This window comes from Harpegnathos saltator, unplaced genomic scaffold, assembly GCF_003227715.2.
Source record: "Harpegnathos saltator strain DR-91 unplaced genomic scaffold, Hsal_v8.6 scaffold240, whole genome shotgun sequence".
Lineage (NCBI taxonomy): Eukaryota > Metazoa > Arthropoda > Insecta > Hymenoptera > Formicidae > Harpegnathos > Harpegnathos saltator.
This window is the reverse complement of record NW_020230029.1, coordinates 175,257-192,484: the sequence shown is the minus strand read 5'-3', so window position 1 is coordinate 192,484 and position 17,228 is coordinate 175,257. Positions and strand designations below refer to the sequence as shown.

The following is a 17,228-nucleotide window of genomic DNA, read 5'->3' as shown; positions in this document are numbered from 1 at the left end:
CTGGCATATAGAAGGAAACAAAGTATCGTCCAAACGTAGATTCTGTCGATGCACTTCTGCAAACGTTTGACGATCGATCTAACGTACCAATGTATTCTTTTTAGCTGCACTGCTGAACCGGTGCAATAAGTTAGAATGAGACAACTGTATTTTTTTCTCACTCTAACTTATTACATTAGTTCAACAGTGCAGCTAAAGAGAATAGACTACAAGTCATCCGTGTGTCCAGGTGTCCTGGGAAACGTAGGAACATATTCGGGATGATCTTAGTTCATGACGTTCGCGCTGTCGATTCAAGTATGCTTTCACGATTATTACTAACCTCTCTTTGCCACTCATTTGTCGTGCAACCTGCTCAATCGGGATACGTCTGACAAGCGATCTGTCGTAAGATTGAGTGCTTTACTGCTTCGTGCTTCATGAACGCTTCCTTACCGTTCGTCGATACGCGGTTCTCTTCAGGTTCGTCGAATGTGTATTATCGATACGGTTGACGATCAGGTAGTGAACTCATGTGATCGATGAATGAGACATTACTGATTTCTTCTTAGCCGGCAAATGCTCACGTAAGCATGCTGCATTTCGGACACAACGAATATCTATTTAGCGATATGACACTTTTGTCGCACAGACATTTTGACCAGACACAATGCATCGTGCAACACGCGAATATTATGCCAAATAGCGTCACCGAGTAAACCGTCAATGACGCAATGTGAATGTAATTGGATAATGTAATTTTTTAATTACATTATAATAATAATAATAGTAAAAATGTAATATTCAAATTACATTATAATAATTATCAATATTATTAACATTATTAATATTAATAATAAATATTATTAATCATTAAAAGTGTTAGAAATGTAATTTTTAAATTACATTACAATAGTAATAAAAATGTAATATTCAAATTACATTATAATACTTATCAATATTATTAACATTATTAATATTAATAATAAATATGAATAATTATTATTAATTATTAAAAGTGTTAAAAATGTAATATTTAAACTGCATTATAATAATTATCAATATTATTAGCATTATTAATATTAATAATAAATATTAGTAATTAGTATTAATATTAACAACAAATATTAGTAATTATTATTAATCATTAAAAGTATTAACAATGTAGAAGAGAAGATGATATTACATGGCTTTTGTAGGTATTATGGCCACTCTCAATATCTCCGTTATTAAGCAGCGAATTCTGGTTATTATGTATGGAATCATTTGTTTAATAGTTCGCCGTTAGCGCAGTCACGCTAATATGTCGATACACAATAGCTAGCACTTTTTATAACGCATTTTTACTTTCGAGCATTTCGAAGTGTTTTTCACGGTAATTTTAACATTTAATTAGACATGTTGCCTCTTTATTTAATTAGACATGTTGCCTCTTTATTATCTTTAAACTTGAGCGTATTATCACACGAATATATGTACACTTGAGTATTTTGTTTATTACTTGACATTTTATTCAGCTGTGCATCTTTCAAGTTGTGCAAAGTTAAATGAAATAACGTGACATTTTGCTAATGTGGCCCCATAAGAACGCTGATAAATATTGTCCCTTTCTCGAGGTTTTTTTACCAAAATAATTATGCGACAAGTCGATTTTAATCTGATGTTCACTGTTGCATTCATGTTTGTATTACACCGCTGTCTTTCTGGCAGATTGTATTTCCTAACAAGTAAGTCAATATCCACATTAAAAATTCGCAGTTATATTCATTATTATTTCCCTTTTAAGAGTTTAATTTGAATAAATGTATAATTTCGTAACTAAATACTTTACATTATTTTAAACAAAATCAATTTTTTGCATCAGTTTTAATGAGAGGCCACATTTTTTCGCCGACCTGTTATACTATGTTGCCACATTTTTATAAATAACATCCTAAATAATAAACATTACGTAAATTTGAGTTTATAATCGATCAAACAACAAATGCGATCATTCAGTTCTCACTTTAAAATATTGATTACTCTGACAAGGTTATGGTATAAAATATTCAAATTACATCATAATAATTATTAATATTATTAATATTAATAATTATTAGTAATTAATTAGGATGTGACTTTTTGTTAACGACTAGAAGCAGAGGAGGTGTCGGTAAGCGACGGCGAGCACGTCGAAAGAAACTGATCGAAATTCCTCCCCGGCCGCTCTCTTGACCGCGTCTCTCCTCCTTTCGCGAATCTCACGATCGCGCCGCTTCAAATGCTCGCCGTGTTCATTCAGAGACGATTGCGATCTCACGATTGCATCGATTGCCTTTCCCGAGGGTCAAGGTTTCACTCGCGTTGGCATCAGAGTTGCATACCTGGAATTAATTGTATTCAACTTTCCATTCTGATTTTACTCTCAAGCAACTGGCGCCGAGACGAGCGTGCAAACGCAGCAAGCTCGCTGCAAAATGATCGATAAGCGATTAGACCCGCGCGGGATATTCGAATTTGAATGTCCCGCTTGTACCGCACGCGATATCGTATCTCCAATCTCAGTCCAAAAATTCCGATCCAACTCCAGACTGAAAAATCCGAACACGACATACAACCTCGACGAGTATGAAAGTAATGATTGCATTCAGCAGGAGAAACTTCTACTTCACAGCTGTGCCGTATAAAATTCCTGAATCTAATTGACGTGCGCTCTTAAATTTGGCTGAACCCAAAAGCACGCGCCGATCAGGTTCACAAAGAACTTCCGCAAAAAGGGTCGATTTTTTGCCCGTTTTTCGGCCCTCGATTATGGAATCGAATTTTATGCCAGAAGATAGCTCATGATGAGACATTAATTACAGAAAAGTTTTACGTTAAGCGTACGATTGGTTTCAAAGATGTAGAGGGTCAAAGTGGTCACTATCTACTAAGAAAGTATGACACTAATAACGCTTTATCGCACGAATTTTTGCAAAATTCGGTATCTATGGGTTCTTTGAGAGTTGCTGATTATGAATCTGATGTCAGATTTTAAAAATTCAAGATGTCAGGTGCAACATGGCGGACACACATAGTGAAACAATCATTTACTTTTATTGGAACTGTTATGTTGTGGTATTTTGGCTAGCTGATTGCGAATTTTCTATTAGGTTTTCGAAAGTAATTTTTTCAACGATACTTTTTGAGTGGAAAAAGTATATTTTTTTATTGTTTTTTCATAAAAAAATATCAAACTCAAATTGATACGTTACATGACGCATAAAGGATAATGTGATAGTTTTATTTGTTATATTTAGAAGCTTATCTTGCCTTCATTGGCTGGATAACTTTTTCATCTTGCCTACACTGAAGGTAAATATAAATCTGATAGAAAATTCGCAATCAGCTAGCCGAATAAAAACCACAACATAACAGTTCTAATAAAAATAAATAATTGTTTCACTATTTGTGTCCGCTATATTACATCCGCTATCTTGAATTTCTTAAATCTGACATCGAATTCGTAATAAGCAACTCGAAGAACCCGTAGATACTGAATTTCGCAAAAATTCATGCGATAAAACGTTACTAGTGTCAAACTTCCTTAGTAGGTAGTGACCACTTTGACCCTCTATATATCTCTGAAATCAATCGTATGCTCAATGTAAAACTTTTTTTGTGATTAATGTCTTATCATGAGCTATCATTTCGCATGAAATTTAATTTAAAAATCGGGGACTGAAAAACGGGCACTTTTTGCGGAGATTCTTTCACAGCGCTTGCAGAGCAGTTTTCTCCACGCCTCACGGAAAAGCGCCGTTCACGCAGATGGGATCCCCGAGATTGGGATCAGAAACGGTTCCGTCGCGACGCGAAGAGACGAACGTTACTCGCGTGCTAACGTCGAATACACACGATACGCACACGCGGCCGTTAGAGAGACATTGACATTTGCATTCAAGCGCCTGGGTCATTGCCGTCCGAGTGCCCATTGAAATACATCTGATTAACTTACACGCCTGAATGAATACATGCGAGCGCGCACGTGCGTGCGCGGAAAGTAGAAAGCATCAAAACGGACCTAACTCGGGCAAAACCTATGAACGCTGCTCGGCTGGCCGGACCATGCCGACTTCCGCGAGCGGGCCGCGGGGAATTGTAATTTTTTATGCATCGTTTACGAACTTTCGAGCAGGATGCGCGTGCCCGAAGCACCGCGGGGATGCGCCCGGCAATTGCGTGCACGCCGGATCCCGATCGATGTTATTCCCGCGTGCGACCCGCACTTCTTGCTCCGCAGGCCGGCGGAAAAAGAGTATCATCCTGCGAATTGCAGAGAAACGTCGGAAACGGTGTCCGCGATTATGGCGGGTGAATCCACCGGCAGAAAAATCGAGTCTCCTAGACGTCCTCAGGATGACCCTGAATGACCCCGTTCGAGATGTCCTGGGATGTTTTCAGGATATTTACTTGTCTTGTTGTAAACGTTTCAAAGGAGAATTTTGTGTGTACATTTGACTTCATTAATTATAATACAATATTAGAAGTAATTTTGGAATGTTAACTACTGTGATAAAATATAAATGTCTCGTAAGTGTCCGCTAGGCTCAAATAGTACAAGAACCCAGACAGCACAATCTTCTGAAAGATATCTCAAGGATAAATAGTAAAAATATAGCCTATTGAATATGCCGATTCCGAGATACGTGTTGAGATACGTGTGCTTTCTATCTTTCTCATTTAAATTATAAATGGAAGGAGAATAAAGCACTCGATTCGATCCTAAATCGAACTTGGCAAATTCGATACATTAATTAGCTCGATCTCTTTTAGAATCAAAAGGATTTTAGGATTCTGAGAGATTAAAATTTAAAAAGATTTAGCAATTTTTTGTTTCCGAAAATGAGATTAAACTATTCGCGTATTCAACTTGCCAATTCCGATTTAGAATCGAGTTAAGTGCTTTTTTCCTTATATTTATAATTCAAACAGAAAAGATACAACTCGATATACCTAAAGAAAAGTAATTTCAGAATCATTTAAATTTTAAAGGATTTTACTTTTATATATGGCCTCAAGAGAATTCCTCTAAAATTAATGGAAAAATATTATAAACACATTATTCTTAAAGTTAGAGAAATTATATGTTATATATATGATGCAAATCTTATTGATTTTAATATAAATTTCCTCTTATATACATTATTTAACTTATTTAAGAGGATTATTATTTATTCTTTTTATTACTGGTTATATTGGTTGATTTGAAAAAATTATTATAATGTATAGCGAAAAGTAATTTATATATAGATATACTTCTGGTTCCAATTCTACAATAAGTAGGCACGAATGAAATAAGATTATCATAACAAATAAACTTCCAATCAGTTTTGTTATGGACTTCATAGCTACAACGATGTTCATCATAACCAATTGTATGACACATAGTTAAAAGAAAGAATACATTATTCAACTTCTTGCAATAAATTATAAACTGTATTTGACCAAATATCGGTCAATTATCTTCGTTATATTACAGCAATATACATACTTTTCTTAAAAAGCGTTCGAGATATTCTGACCCATGAATATATGATTATTTTTTCATTCATGTCTGGAGATAAAGCATGACTGAACGAAAGAAGCCGACATTCAAATCAACATCTTCCTCTTCATATAAGAGGAGAATTAATTGATATAAGAGGAAATCCTCTTGAAATAAGAGGAAAACAGAATAACATCTAATAAATTTTAGATGAATGGGTTTATTTTCATCGCTTTGTCAAAAGAGAAATCTTCTTTTTGTAAAAGGCTTCGCTTAGAATATGAGACTATGGGAAAAAGATCACTTTACAGATATAATATTCTTTTTTGGGTGTACAATTCGGAGTTGGCAAATTCAATGCATTATGTTTTTTTCCTTTTCATTTGGGCGTCTAAAAAAGTCCTCAGGACAGGATATCTTCTGGATGTCTTAAAAAAAGCTAATATTCTCTTTCTCAGGACATTCAAAGTCCTGTATATTCCAGGATAAAATTTGGACATCCACAAGATATCCGCAATGTCTGTCCTGGAAGTTCTTTGGATTTCCGGAGGACATTATTGTGCTATCTGGCCTCTGTCGAAGTTCGATCGCGGTCGAAGTAATATCGAGGAGAACCGCTCCTACGTGCGGATGATTAATTAGAACGCCGTTAGCTCGTGGAAATTGGACTGCAGGGAGATGACGAGTCGCGTCACTCTCCCTGCGCGGTAAAAGCCGCGAGCGCAGCGTGGAAGCAAAAATTCTCACGTTAGATTTGCTGTACTTAAGGGAACGACAAAAAACTTTCTTTTCTGCGTAGCGCCATTGTTATTCCAAGCGAAGCACAGGAGGTTTACGTCGTATACAAAATACGACTAAAATGTCCTATCGTCGGCCACGAATCTCAATTCAGGGTTCAGCTCGAAATTCCCGAAATAAAAATTCCTGAAAAGTCGAACCAGGATCCAGGGTAGCGTGATTGATCATCTCCGCTGATTTCGATCGGCCGATTGGTCATTGTCATTTTACACGCCATGTTTGCCCTGAGCGGGGTGTTTGCAATTATCGCGATTATAATGTCAAAGTAAACGTCATTAATCGCATGTCGATATTAGCCGCCAACACGAGCTGCTCATCGAGGCTTTGCGATTGCGAAATTCAGCCATTGACGCGATTCCAGCGCCGTCCGCGAAGCTATCGACAGCAATTTCGCATCTCGATATCAAGCCTCCGCGAGAGAGTTCGAAGAGCTTCGTCAGCAACCGACGTGAATGCGAATCGGCGACAGGTATAATCTTTGCACAAATGACGCGTCTCGCCGCGATGTCACGTAGGTAGCCGAGGAGGAGACGGCTCTTGTCACGATGCCGCGCGCAGGCGAGGCCGCGATTAATGTGTCGCGCGATCATTGTGATGTAAAGCACTATAATGCACGTCTGATTATTGTGATCGAGACGGACGGTCTTCCTAGATTTATGTGGCGGAACCTTCGTGCGACGGTAGGTAGGTCACGATACTGTGTACTCTCTCGGCGGTATATCGCGCAGCCACTGAGGAGAGGCGACCCATTGCTTTCCCTGTAAAAGTGAAGAGCTAAATCAGGTTGGCTCTTTCTCTCCGCTCTGTATGGTCGGGTCCCGGCCAATGTCACATCAGTATGTGCGCACCAAGTTCGCTTTTACCTCCTCGCCAAAGCGTGGAGTGGGCAGCTGGGGGTATAAAACAGAAAACGGCGCTTTTGCGAGCCAATATGTGTGTGGTTTCATTTCGGTCAGCGACTGACGTCCACTGCTTCTTGCCCCCGGCCGACATTGTCGAGACGCGGCGACAGTCATCATGCTGCTGGTAAGTAGACTTCAGCATCGTCTATTTTATTCGCCTATTGTTTGCCCTCTTTTCATTTCGGGGTCAAGATCGTTCATGTTGCTCTTCGCTCTTATGAAGAAAGACTCTTTGCGTTCTCGACTTTATGTCGAGGGAGATACGCTGGTTGCTTCCTAACAAAATACTTATCTTCTTTCAGAATGCAGTGGTACTTTGTTGCATCGTCGTCGTGAGCGCAGAGTCACCCCTCAACGGTACGTATCTCGATGAGAGAATCTCGCTGCACGCACATCTACTATTGCGAAACCTAGTCTCGCATGTACTTATCAATCGGGACGAGGTACCTTGTAATTGCTGAAAGATCTCGCTTTTCTTACAGGCTACTCTCTCAGCGGCGACAACAATGGCTACGACTACAGTACCGTCGATTATAGCAACGCCGCCGCTAATAATGGATACTTCGGCTCCAAAGATAGCTACTTGAACGCTGCGAGCTTTTACCATGACAGAGACACCGGCCACAAATTATCCAATCATATCGGCGGCCACTCGCCGATCAACGGCGACAGTCAGGCTAATACGGGGAGTGACTTGGGCAGTAGTTACAGCAAGTACTCCGCGAGCGACCACGGAGCCGATTACTCGGGCTACTCCAAGACTTACGACAGCACCGACGGTGACTCTTACTCTTTATCGAATCACGCGGCGCCCACCGCGTTCAGAGGACACTCCGGCTCCCACAACAACGCAGAGCCGAGCTTCAACGCGTACTCTGGCGGCTCCGTCCACAAGGAGCCCGATTTCGGCCAGTACGCCGCCGCTAGCGGCAGCAGCAGCCAAAGACTACCCTCGTATCCTGGATACAGGCCGATCGTGCTGGACAATTATCCCGACGGCACCGCCGAGAGCGACGTACGCGCGCAAGGATACCACGGCTCCTCCGGCGCTCCGAGCTACTCCGAGAGTGATCACGTCTACCCTCCTTATTCGCCAGCCGGTCCGGCTAGCGAGTACCCGTTTGGAAAGCAGAAGGACAGCCTGTACGGCAGCTTGAAAGGCGGCAACAAGTACAACGATATCCACTCGGTGCCGGGCGAAACGCGCTACACGCGTGGAAATGCGGGACACTCGAGCCATAATCACGGTGTCTCATCGCCGTACCTGTCCGGTTCCGGGCCGAGCGGCCACTTATCCAAGACGCACGGCTCCGGTGTCTACTACTCCGCGGGGAAGCCGTATAAGTACGGCTACAAGTACTCGTCTCGCTACGCTCCGAATAGCGGCGTGTCTTACCTGTCGCGGGAGCGCGATAGTCATTACGCTCCGTACGGCAAGGGTAGCGGGAAAGTCATTGTAATTAAGGACAGCAGGCCGAGTTACGCGAGCGTTTACGCCGACGAGCCGCTCTACATGGGCGGTTACAGGAGCAAGAGCGGTACTTTCATAAACGCGGCTGGCTACTCGGCGAACTTCGACGGCTACGGCGCGGGCGGCGGCAGTTACGACGACGGTCCCGTTGTCCCCAGGCGATACAGGCCTCTGCTCATGCAAAAGACTATTTATCCTTGACACACACACACACACACACCCTTGACCTTGAGATCGTATTTATAGTAGGTTTAATGTGCGCTGAGATATTTGTGTATGTATATATTTATTTTGTAAGTGGAGGGCTCGTGTTGCTTAGAATAAAAGTGCCGCTCGATCCCTTGTGACCTGTCGAAGTTGGCGTTTTTCATCGGCTCTCTCCTTTAGAATGTTTGAGTGGTTTTCACTCGCGGTGGCGTTTAGTTTAGAATATTTTTATTATTTACAGTTGTGGGAATATCGTGTGATATGCTGTCACTCGTAAGAGCACTTTTGACCTGCACTTGCGCGTTCTTCGCCCGCGTATAATAAATATCATGCTTGCTATGGTCCTGCGATTTTTGTCTAGAGAAACTAACGTTTCGTTAGCGCTATTTAGAATCTCCGACGCTCACGGAGGTGTCCTTGATATCTTGGGCTTGGCCACGAATGCCTCTTCTTCCTCGGCGAGTTCCAAGTCATTTTTCCACAAAGAATCGTTAATTACGTTACTATCGTACTTGTTGGTATTCCTACAAACAATGTTACTGCTAGATATAAATTTACAGAAATCAATAAACAAGCAGAAGCATTATTGAAACAAGCAACAGATAATAAATAATTTATTTTACAACGTTATAATTCGATATAAAAATACACGGTTGATCGTCATACAAAGAACGTGCGTGCGTGTGTGTGTGTAAAAATTAAATGATATAAAATGTAAGCCGCTTTTATCGGCACAAACAGATATTTCGATAGCCGTGCGGGAAGCAAACTCCAACGTGAACGCGTGAAGTGTTACTCACAGTGACGCTATGCTGCTGAATTCCTCCATTTCTGCAAAGATTCAATTTTACAATGGGAAATTCACCGATTCGTGATTATCCCTAATTATCTTTATTCTTTATGCTAACATTTTTCGCATCTATTAACGGAGTCGATATCTCTTAAACTGCCACCTCATCGAACGCAACACGTTTCCTAAGCGACTCCTATGACCTTACCGTCCAGCTGCTTAATATTTATCTAAGTTTTCATCACTTTCGGTTACGTGCTCCAATTTCCTCCAAGGCCCTGCGCGCGCGTAGGGAAAGCCGAGGGACTTTCACTGAACGCTTATTCGCGAATTATTTCTTTTAATGCGTCAAGTTCGTCATTTATACGTCAGTGTTACGAAACGACGCGATGAGACACTTATTCCACGTATAGCAGGGCTGTTTGATAAGTTTCAAGCCTAATAATGAAGCGCTAATATTCTTGGGCAAAATGGGTTTTATCTTTCGATACAGTCTCCTTTTAGCTCGATACTCTTTGTCCCTCTTTTTTCTAGTCGTCTCATTCCGTCAACAAAGTAGGTTGGGTCAAGTCCTACAAAATACTCGGTGGTAATCACATCCTTATTGGTCGCTAATTTTTTCCTCCCAACCATTTCTTCATGTTCGGGAATAAATCGCAGGGAGCTAGATTAGACAAATGGGGGGGGGGGACAATTCGTAATGTAATTCGTGTAGTTTGGCCATGACGATTGCAGATGTGTGAGCTGGTGTTCTGGCGAAAAAGCACCTTTTTTTCTTCAAGTACGGTGGTTTCTTTTTTTACACAATTTCTTCCTTCAAACGTTCTAATAACGATGCATAATATGCACCAGTGAGAGATTTTTCTTCCTGTTGATGAGCAGTATGCCATGATTATCCCAAAAGAGTCGCCATAACTTTTCCGGGCGAGTGGAACATCTTCGCCTTCCTCGGAGCAGGTTCGCCTGATAAAGTCCGCAGTTTTGGCTGTTCCTTGCTTTCAGGCATATAATGATGAATCCATGTTTCGTCAACAGTCGCGAATCGACGCAAAACATCCTTTGTATCCCACTTGGTCCGGTCCAAACACTCCTTTGAAATGTTGCATCGAATGCGTTTTTGGTTCAATAGTCATCAAACGCGGCACCCATCGCGCAATCAGCTTTCTCATGTCCAAATCTTCATGTAATATTTTGAACACGTTCAGAAAATATGCCTGCGGCATCTGCTACCTCTCTGACCTTCAGTCTTCGATCATCCTGTACGATTTGATGTACTTTGTCGACTATTTCCTCAATCGTTGTAGTTTTTAGGCGACCCTGGCGCTCGTTATCAAGCACACTTATACGACCACATTTAAACTCGGCAACTCGGACTTTCACCGTTGAAAACGAAGGAGTCGTCGTAAAGAGAATCCAACTCGGTTTTTATCTCCATCATGGGATCTTTTAGATTCAAGTATTTAATTACAGAACGATATTCGATCTTTTCCATCGTTAAAAAATATATCAACGCGCGTACTACAACTGACTGTCAAGACAAAATTAAGCGTCGCATATGGCTGAACATTTGGGAGCGCTTATTAAAGAGATGTAGCTTTCACACCTTGCAACAGTTTCCGACCAGTAATGTCGTCTCCATGTTCAGGCTCGAAATTTATCAAAAACTCGCGTACTATTATTCAAACATTGTCGAATGTGGTACACATTCTTACACGATACGTACCTGTTATTTGGCCATTTTCGCGACCGGATGCAACGGCCACGGAAGATATCACTAGAGTTTCGCTGTTCCTGCAAAAGGATATCTGTTAGTCAGAAAGCGTATACGAGCCCGACAACCAATTACGACGTACGAAATTTCATTAAATTATTTCTGGCTCGCGATAACTTCTGGTGGATAAATAACGCACTTGGAAGATTCATTCTTGTGTAAAGAAATTGTGTCGTTGGGTATTATTCTTCTAGAGATATTTCGTCCGACAGCCTGTACCGCTTTTGACGACACTTTTTTTGAACTCATTTCCCTGATTTCTTTCCACGCGCGCGATTTTCCCGTGTCAATTGTCGAATGGCGTAATTCTGATTGACTCTCAAGCCGATCGTGACTCTGATCAATCGCGTTTGACGGCCGGACTGTATTTGTAAGTAAAGCCAAGTTTTCATTCTGTCTCTCATGTTCTCGACTCTTGTATTTTGTAGTGGAAAAAGATACGCCGCCGACGAAATTTTTCGCAAAACTTTGAAGCTCATCCGCGGGGAGCGATGTCTTGTTCGTGTCATCTGCGATAATTTTCTGCCCCTTGAAGAGATGATCAATGTACTGCGCGAGATTCATCCGCAACAACGACACGTAACGATGGATTACGAACTATATTACGAACGTTATACCTTCGGAGAGGAATTCGACAGGCCTGAACCCTGTTTAATCGTCAAAATTGTTCGTTCGATACAACTTTCTTTCGGTGATATGTTCTTTTCCATCTTCACGCTTCGCCTACCGTGTACATCAATTTATCATCATATACTAACTTCATACCACATCAATGCGTATATTTGCACGAGACAGTTTATTTCGTTAGAATTTTGAAATGTTTTATTACGCGTATAGATACCTCAACATAGGGTATGACGGGCGGCCAGGATGTAAACGATCGTTCTGTTGGTCATAGTAAAAATCAACAGAATTCAACGTAGATATTTTTTGCAGCGTCGAATCGATGGTCACAACATCCTCGGGAGACTTCGAGGAAACGGTGTAACACATCTCAAGCAACGTCTCTCCGTTCAACTCGCCGATGTAATTCTTCAGCGGATCATTCTCGTCCAACTCGCTTTCCAGTATGTCCCGATCTTCCTGCGGACATTGTCCTTCGTCGCTCAAACGGCACTCGCCTCGCGAACGCACATTGTACTTACGTTGTCGTCGGCCTCCTCGTTTCGTGGTGTGTTAACATTCTCGCATCTCTGCATCTTCAGTATGTTGTCTAGGCGCTTCCTGTCGTGTGAAGAAGATCGCCATTTAGGTAAATTCCTGCGTTTCAAGCCACGTTTTCAAGTACACGGGAGCAATATTTACCTTATCTCTGCGCTCTTCAAATTGCCGCTGATAAAGTCCGGCATGTTCGAGCGCCTCGTTTTCCGCACCTCCTCACTGATCACAGGATTGCTCAGGAAATTGCTCAACGTTCCGTTAACATACTGTAGCGACTGTAGTAGAAAAAAGCAGCATTAATTCGCATAGAAAATTGTCTCGTTAAGGTACAATTTGCCTCTGCCACAGTCTACTCACAGGCGCGTGATCTATCGAGAGCAGCATGAGCAGAGTGGACATGAGCAAGGACGAAATCTTCGCTGCTCTAGCGTGAGCCAAGCGATGCAACGACAGGTTCATCAAGAGCGCGGCGGCGTACTCGAGCCTGTACAAGCTCATGACGCGACAGTCGTCGTGCAGATGGCTGATCAGCCATTCCAGCAGTCCGCTTTCTATCATGTATATCCGTTGCTGCCTGCGCAGAGACAGCTTCTGTAACATCGCCACCAACATGTCGCACGCGAAAGAATCCACTCCGTCGGCGTGATTACTGTCGAGACAGGCGAAAGTCTGAAAAACGTCGGCGGTTGTAACTTCCATCAACGCGACTGATCTCGTGGGATTATGTATTTCCGGTGACAGTATACCGCGTTCACGACCGTCGAGCCGACCGACAGGTAATCCCTCCCGTATCTAAAGGACGCCAGAGTGTTCAGTAATCGCGCGATGAATTGTTGCAACAGATGTCTGGCATAAGCTTCTCCCGCAGTCAGCAAACACGATAGAAGCGGCTTGTTGTTGTCGCTAGCGATCTGCCCATGAAACTCCAGCAGGTCGTGGCTCATGTACTCGTGCAGAACTTTGTTCCGGTCTGCCGGCTGTGCGAGTGTTATTTTCTAAAAGCACAAGCGTCGCTTCAGGGTGACTAACTCGTCGCTTTGTGTTGAGCGGGTGCAAAAGTTTCGATGGATTCCCTGATAGCAAAGTGGACTTTATTGGGAACGATCTATTCATTCTACCGGCAAGTGTACATACACTTCAATGGCATGTTCTAGGTCTACAATCTATAAGTGTTGCCGGATCAAAACTGGACTAGCCGCGATATTTTTGAGAAACCCATCAAAACCTCTGCACTTACCCCATGCAAGTGTCGACTTTCTTCATACCCAACGCAACGCTTGTAACAGCAACAACCTCGTCTTCACATCACCGTTGAGTAGGTGCAACTTGATTTTCTTGAAGTCCAATATTCTGGTAGGCGCCGTTACGGCTATGATGTCAAATTTAGACGTCGCCTTGTCGGTGTTGCATGGGTGATCGCTGAGTCCGTGTTGTAGCAGGGATGTCTGTGGGAAAGTTTGAATATTACAAAAGGAACATAAAGGATCATGATAGAAAATCCAGACAGTACAAGATGGTCTCAGAATAATCCTGAATATGTCCAGGATGTCTTGGGATATTTTCAAGATATTTAGTTATGTTGTTGTAAACATTTCAAATGAGAATTTCATGTGTACATTTGACTGCATCAATTATAGCACAACATTAGAAGTAACTTCGGAATGTTAAGTACTATAATAAAATATAAATCTCTCATAAATATCCGCTGCATATCCGCTAGTCTCAAAGAGCCCAAGAATTCAGGCAGCACAATCTTCTGAATGATGTCTCAAGGATAAATAGTAAAAATATAACCTATTGAATTCGCTGATTCTGCATTGCGTGTGCTTTCTATCTTTCTCGTTTAAATTATAAATGTAAGGAGAAAAAAGCGTTTGACACTCGATCCTAAATCCTACTTGGCGAATTGGACGTATTAATAGCTCGATCTTTTTTAGAATCAAAAGATTTTAAATTCTAAGAGATTAAAGTTTAAAAAGATTTAATAATTTTTTGTTTCTAAAATAAAAATGAAATTAAACTATTCGTGTATTCAACTTGCCAATTCCCATTTAGAATCGAGTCAAGCGTTTTTTCTTTATATTTATAATTAAACAGAAAAGACACAACTCGATACAATTCGAAGTTGGCAAATTCAATAAATTATATTTTTTCCTTTTCCTTTAGACACCTAAAAAATATCCATAACATATCCCGTAAAAATCCTTAGGACAGGATATCCTTTGAATGTCTTAAAGACTAATATTCTCTTCCTCCAGGATATTCAAAGTACATATCACGATGAAATTTGGATGTCTACAGGATATTCGCAATGTCTGTCTTGGGTGTTCTTAGAATTTCCGAAAGATATCATTATCTGGGAAGCGATCTTACTTACGGAAACGTCTCGCATATTCTGATTAAATAAATCCGGATATATGTTCGTGCAGATGTCGAGCGTTTGCTGTAGGTCGACAGCTTGGCCCTTCACCGAATTCTCCAGCGCGATCGTCAATTGCCCGGCGATGTTGATCAGCTTGTTATAGTCCCCATGCAGCTTGTGAAATTTTAGCTTTAGCTTTTCGTAGTTCGCGTAAATGTCGTATAAATAGTTCTTGGGCGTCGCTAATTCCTGATTGTGTCGGGTCAATCCTCCGTCTTGTTTATACGCTCGTGGCACACTGTCGGCGCTTTCTCCCAAATCGGATTTATATTCTCGCGAATTACTCAACGTAATTTGGTCCCCGGTGATATGCGTTTGGGTGCCTCTGTGGATAAGTAATACGCAAGCGATTTTTATTGCTTAAACCGTCACGACGCATACACGCGACTCTTACCGCGATTTTAAGCTACGATCGATTTCGCGGCCAAAGCCGTTCTCGTTGTCGTCTAAAAATACAGGCATGTCTCTGTCGTTTGCCACAATCGGGGTGTTTTTCTTTGTAGTTTTATTTTGCACAGACTCTTCGCCCTTCACCTTCGTGTGAACTTGTGGCGGATTCTTTGATTGCAGGTCATTATCATAGCTCACGGTGTTTAAATCAGCCGAGTCCTGTAAATTTCATAAAATTTATAATCCTGAGTAAAAGTCTCCTTCTCCTTCTTCCCGCGGATAGAAACTCGAATTAGCACACTGAGTCTACTTACTTGTCTGTGGTCGGCGATAAATGAATCGACATTTCTGGATAGCTCGTTCACCCAACGCGGCTCTAATACTTTTGAGAAAAGAGCATTTGCATGAAGGTTCTGTGTGAGCGGTAGCGCATAAAACTGTTGCAATTCCATGTCATGTTCGAACTCCTTGCCGTCTCCGCTCAAGTAATCTTGCAGCTGTTTCATGCTGTTATTTATATTTTTTTCGATTTCATTTCCATTGTTCTGTTTGTTATTAATAAGATTCTTAGGCTAATTGCTCTTAAGACAATAATCCACGCGATTCATGCAATATATCAATATAGATTACATTCATATAAACCTATACAAACACTTGAGGGGTTTTACGTAAAACAGCAGAGAATTTGAAAAGTTGCAAAACGTATATAGACGTAAATTCCCTTGACATAATTTAATCGCAGGAAAATATATGTGACCTTTTTATGGTTTTCCGAATCGAGATCTGCTGAAGATAGTCTCAGCACGCTCACCCCTGCTCCTTTTGGCTCTAATTTGTAACAAATTTGAAATATTACATAAAGCACAGGAAATATATTGTATGATAACATGATACTGTTTTTCTTACCATGTTCTTTATATTCACATGCGTACAATTTACAAACAGGTAGTATGGCAAAGTACACGTGTAAATAGAATGTTAATTTCTTATATTCTTCAGACTGTTTAGTGCTGTCAGAGAATAAGTCGTCCCATAACTAAAAATATAAGATATTACAGCTGATTATTGTACAGTATGTATTCCATCTAGAAAAATGCGTGGATTTCAAATTTCTTACCTGAAAAAATGTCGAATAATTTCCAGTGTTGTAACACTTTGTTAATTGGGCATACGGGTCAGTAAAATCTCTTGATTTGTACTCCAAATTCTGAAAACCCATTTTTGACGCCTCTTGGATCAAAGTTTCAGCTGTGCTTTCAAATTTATGATCCAGAAGGAACTGGAAAAAAAGGAAGAGAAATTTATTTCACGGTACAATGAATAGAAATCAAAATCATTTCGTACCTGATGAATTTGTTCGATGTTCTCGTCAGCCATTTGGTTCTCTGTGGATAGCTCGAGACATGCTCCGTTCTGCCTGAAAATATTATTATCGCTATAGGAACTCCGCGAAGCTATAAAACTAAATCGCAAATCATTTCCGTGCATTTCACAACGACTAATATTCGCGTTTACTTTGCTTACTCCGCTGACATCTGATTGTCGTCCGGTTTACTTTGGCGAAGATTCAGCCAGTCCTTCTCTCGCAAGAGTTCATCCCAGAAAACGCGTCAGTCTAGGCCGTTAATTGATTTTATGCAAATATAACATCGATCATCCACCAAACAGCGGCGCGGCGAGCTTCTGATACGAATAAAACTCGCGCGAATAAAATTAAACATTAATACAGAGGTGGAGGTGTGTTGCCATAGGCGATTTTTGTTATGATGTTCCGGCTTTCGTAGATACGGTAGAATCGGTAATTTCCCATCGCCATGTGACCCGCGGAAGA

At 41.2% G+C, this 17,228-nt stretch overlaps 2 protein-coding genes across 4 annotated transcripts; one reads left to right on the top strand and one right to left on the bottom strand.

Moving 5' to 3' along the window:
- The first annotated feature begins 6,947 nt into the window (after positions 1-6,947).
- LOC105189987 (prisilkin-39) lies at positions 6,948-8,900 on the top strand. The gene is made up of 3 exons (XM_019844573.2): positions 6,948-7,309; positions 7,488-7,542; positions 7,668-8,900. Exons 1-3 carry the CDS (start codon positions 7,301-7,303, stop codon positions 8,855-8,857), a joined length of 1,254 nt encoding a protein of 417 aa, XP_019700132.1. The 5' UTR covers positions 6,948-7,300; the 3' UTR covers positions 8,858-8,900.
- A 41-nt stretch (positions 8,901-8,941) lies between these two features.
- On the bottom strand, positions 8,942-17,084 carry LOC105189985 (lisH domain-containing protein ARMC9). 3 transcript variants are annotated; one of them, XM_025298810.1, is made up of 17 exons: positions 16,913-17,084; positions 16,742-16,814; positions 16,515-16,676; positions 16,304-16,433; positions 16,155-16,225; positions 15,712-15,942; positions 15,402-15,616; positions 14,963-15,332; positions 13,851-14,030; positions 13,332-13,580; positions 12,943-13,254; positions 12,730-12,860; positions 12,570-12,648; positions 12,266-12,507; positions 11,377-11,444; positions 9,664-9,694; positions 8,942-9,387 (listed from the first exon to the last, which is right to left on the bottom strand). In XM_025298810.1, exons 2-17 carry the CDS (start codon positions 16,772-16,774, stop codon positions 9,267-9,269), a joined length of 2,625 nt encoding a protein of 874 aa, XP_025154595.1. In that variant the 5' UTR covers positions 16,775-16,814; positions 16,913-17,084; the 3' UTR covers positions 8,942-9,266. The 3 variants fall into 3 exon arrangements, with proteins under 3 accessions (XP_025154595.1, XP_025154594.1, XP_025154596.1); XM_025298809.1 differs by having other exon boundaries at positions 16,922-17,084; XM_025298811.1 differs by lacking the exons at positions 16,515-16,676; positions 16,742-16,814; positions 16,913-17,084 and having other exon boundaries at positions 8,946-9,387; positions 15,712-15,904; positions 16,304-16,417.
- Positions 17,085-17,228: the final 144 nt, after the last annotated feature.

What these genes read in the sequence shown, in the direction of transcription:
- LOC105189985 (XM_025298809.1), bottom strand. An exon ending in GATCGTAGCTTAAAATCGCG is followed by an intron (nt 15,333 to 15,401) that starts GTAAGAGTCGCG and finishes ACTTATCCACAG; the next exon opens with AGGCACCCAAACGCATATCA. An exon ending in TCTCGATAGATCACGCGCCT is followed by an intron (nt 12,861 to 12,942) that starts GTGAGTAGACTG and finishes TTTCTACTACAG; the next exon opens with TCGCTACAGTATGTTAACGG.
- LOC105189987 (XM_019844573.2), top strand. An exon ending in CGCAGAGTCACCCCTCAACG is followed by an intron (nt 7,543 to 7,667) that starts GTACGTATCTCG and finishes CTTTTCTTACAG; the next exon opens with GCTACTCTCTCAGCGGCGAC.